Source organism: Drosophila montana, unplaced genomic scaffold (genome assembly GCF_035044405.1).
Source record: "Drosophila montana isolate Dmon_TW-CO22-7 unplaced genomic scaffold, ASM3504440v1 contig_3733_1, whole genome shotgun sequence".
NCBI lineage: Eukaryota > Metazoa > Arthropoda > Insecta > Diptera > Drosophilidae > Drosophila > Drosophila montana.
This window is the reverse complement of record NW_026998620.1, coordinates 4,074,654-4,077,210: the sequence shown is the minus strand read 5'-3', so window position 1 is coordinate 4,077,210 and position 2,557 is coordinate 4,074,654. Positions and strand designations below refer to the sequence as shown.

At 43.5% G+C, this 2,557-nt stretch overlaps 1 protein-coding gene across 1 annotated transcript; it reads right to left on the bottom strand.

Annotated features, from left to right (window-relative positions):
* Positions 1 to 681: 681 nt before the first annotated feature.
* On the bottom strand, positions 682 to 1,884 carry LOC135436211 (uncharacterized). The gene has a single exon (XM_064693733.1). It carries the CDS (start codon positions 1,740 to 1,742, stop codon positions 870 to 872), a length of 873 nt encoding a protein of 290 aa, XP_064549803.1. The 5' UTR covers positions 1,743 to 1,884; the 3' UTR covers positions 682 to 869.
* Between the last annotated feature and the right edge of the window lie 673 nt (positions 1,885 to 2,557).

The window sequence follows — 2,557 nt, the reverse complement described above, 5'->3', positions numbered from 1 at the left end:
AAGCCGATCATAGTTATAGTTGCGATAGTAATGCAAATTCTGTTTGTCATTATTTTGTTTTCATTTTGGCACAGTTTTTATTAGCGAGTGCATAGCTCATAGAAAACTGTGTTTAATCTTATGAATTATTTTGCTCTCGACTTAAGAATTTCCATTTGTTTAAATCATTGAGTTTGTGCATATTGTGATATGAACACAAGTTTCGTTTTATTATGTACACCTTATCGAGCGAGCACTGTAGTTTATGGCCCCAGTAATGTACCCACGATATCCTGTATGCAAAAGAGGGTATAAAAATACATATCTAAATAGTTAACGTAGTTAAGCTGGCAAATTATTTGCACGAAAATATTTTTGGCTTCGGGCTAGCTAACTTCCGGCCCAGCCCGGTGCGCCTCACGACTTTCCAGTTGGCCGTCAGCAGTTGGCCGTAGGCTGTTGGCAGTTGGCAGTTGGGAGTTGCGGGTGGTCGATTGGCAGTTGGTGGCTAGAAGTTGGCAGTTGGCGTGTGTGGCGCCCATTTCGCTTGGGGGGCCAATTGACTAGAGGCGCTACATGGATAGAAAGGGGGCAAGTTGAAAGCTGAGCAACTCCTCCTGTGGGTGCAAAACATTTGCGTTCCGTTCAGTTGGCGGCCCAAAAAGAACGATAGCCGCGCGGCAATTACCTTTGATTGGACACTTAAATTTTTGGTTTTGTTTTATTGAAACGTGATTTATGGGACTTGCTTCGGCACAAGGTCAGGCTGGTTTAAATAGCACGTAAAATTTACTAAAGGCCACAAATAAAAGAGGAGGACTAGAAGCTGTCGGAACTACTTGGAAGATAAAACGGGGCGCAATTGAAATGGATCTGACGGCGTCTAATGTTCATGCATTTGGAGCTATAGTCGTTGGGTTTTCCTCTTCCTCGGGAACAGCAGGATTTCGGTCGAGAGTTTGCTGTGCAATCTGGGCCTCAAAGAAAAGTTTTGCACCGCTGACGCCTACCCGGGATACATTTACGGATTCTTTTCGAGCTTTTTGCTCCAACCCAGAGTTCATTAGCTTGCCGCCCTTTGGCTTCTTGTTCTGCAGAATTGCTGCGTAGGTGAGCAGAAACTGACAGAAGTTCATTCTTGTTGCCTGCTTGCCGACGATTTCGGACATGAGCTTCTTTGCAGCCAGATGGGTCTGCGGCACCGATAGCTTCTCCAGGGCCAGCTTAAGCTCCGACAGCTCAAGAAAGTTATCGCCGTTCACATCACATAGCTTGAAGGCGGCAAACGCTTCACGAATCTCTTCGGGCTCAAAGAATCGCTGGGTAATCTTGCTCGCCGCATGTGGTGTGTCCTCCTCGCTGCTGTCGGTGAACTGCAAGGACCTTCTCTCGAGCACGACGCAGAGCGACAGACGCCTTGCAAGTTCTTCGGATTCACCTGGTGTGACAGTTTTATTCATGTCCAGCTTTGAGGTCAGATCCTCCAACTTCGCTTCGAAATCATCTATGCCTCTGTTCAAGCTCATGGTCGACGCACTTTTCATGCGGCTTTTCCATGCCTTACATATGGTTTTGAACGATTCACAAGACGCGAATGACGAGACCGCGGATATTTCCGATAAATTCTCTAGCGAATTGCACGGACTAAGCGGCTTCTCCATGAAGCTATCGCCGATTCCATGTGTTTCAGTTGACGGCAGGATGTTAAGCGCAACGGTCGAGAGGCAAATACCAGCGGCTTCTTTCTCGATTTCAGTCGACATTGTGTTAACAGGGAATTTAATTATAGGGGTGCGTATATCAAAAGCTTTAAAATATTTCGACCAAAAACGACTACAAGTTTTGTTCTGTTTTATACAAAGTTAAAATATGGCAAAAATTTATAGAAAACGGGTTTGACATGGGAATTGTAGATGTATTTTAAATCAAATTGGCCTGTTGTGTTATTTACTAAGCATAAATCAAAGAAGTTTTAAGGTCGCCTGTCAGGTTGGTGGGTTTTAATAGATCTATATGCATTCTTGTGCATTACGGGTACTTTTATATATAGAGACAGAGACAGACAAAGACAAAGAAAGACAGACCCATACAAAACATATTACAATCTGACACAGTTATCTTAATTCACAAAGTGAGAAGAAGAGTGAAGAGAATTTTGCACAATGTGCGTCTTGGTGTCCGTGCATCTCTCCGACTTCACGCATGAGATTGGGAATATATGTCATAATATCGTGTATACCTGCGTCAGATAAAGTGTGACAATGTTTAAGCTACTCACATTGGGAGCGTGGCAAAACGAGAAAATTAAGATCTCCCACAGTTTGGGAGCTAGAGTGTCCAAATTTGAAATGCAGACATAAAAACTTCGTTTGGTGCTATGAGATTCAAGTATGAGGCCAATATACGAGGATTCGGGTCTTCAGGACCCTCAAGTGCTGCGAGAACAATATCTTGCTTACTTTGGTATGTCAGAAGCTTCGTCATTTAAGGAGCTCACCATATTAGTGGAACAGAAGACCAAATTAATCTACATTTCATTCGATTCGATTATCGCCTACTAATACATCCAAATGCAATA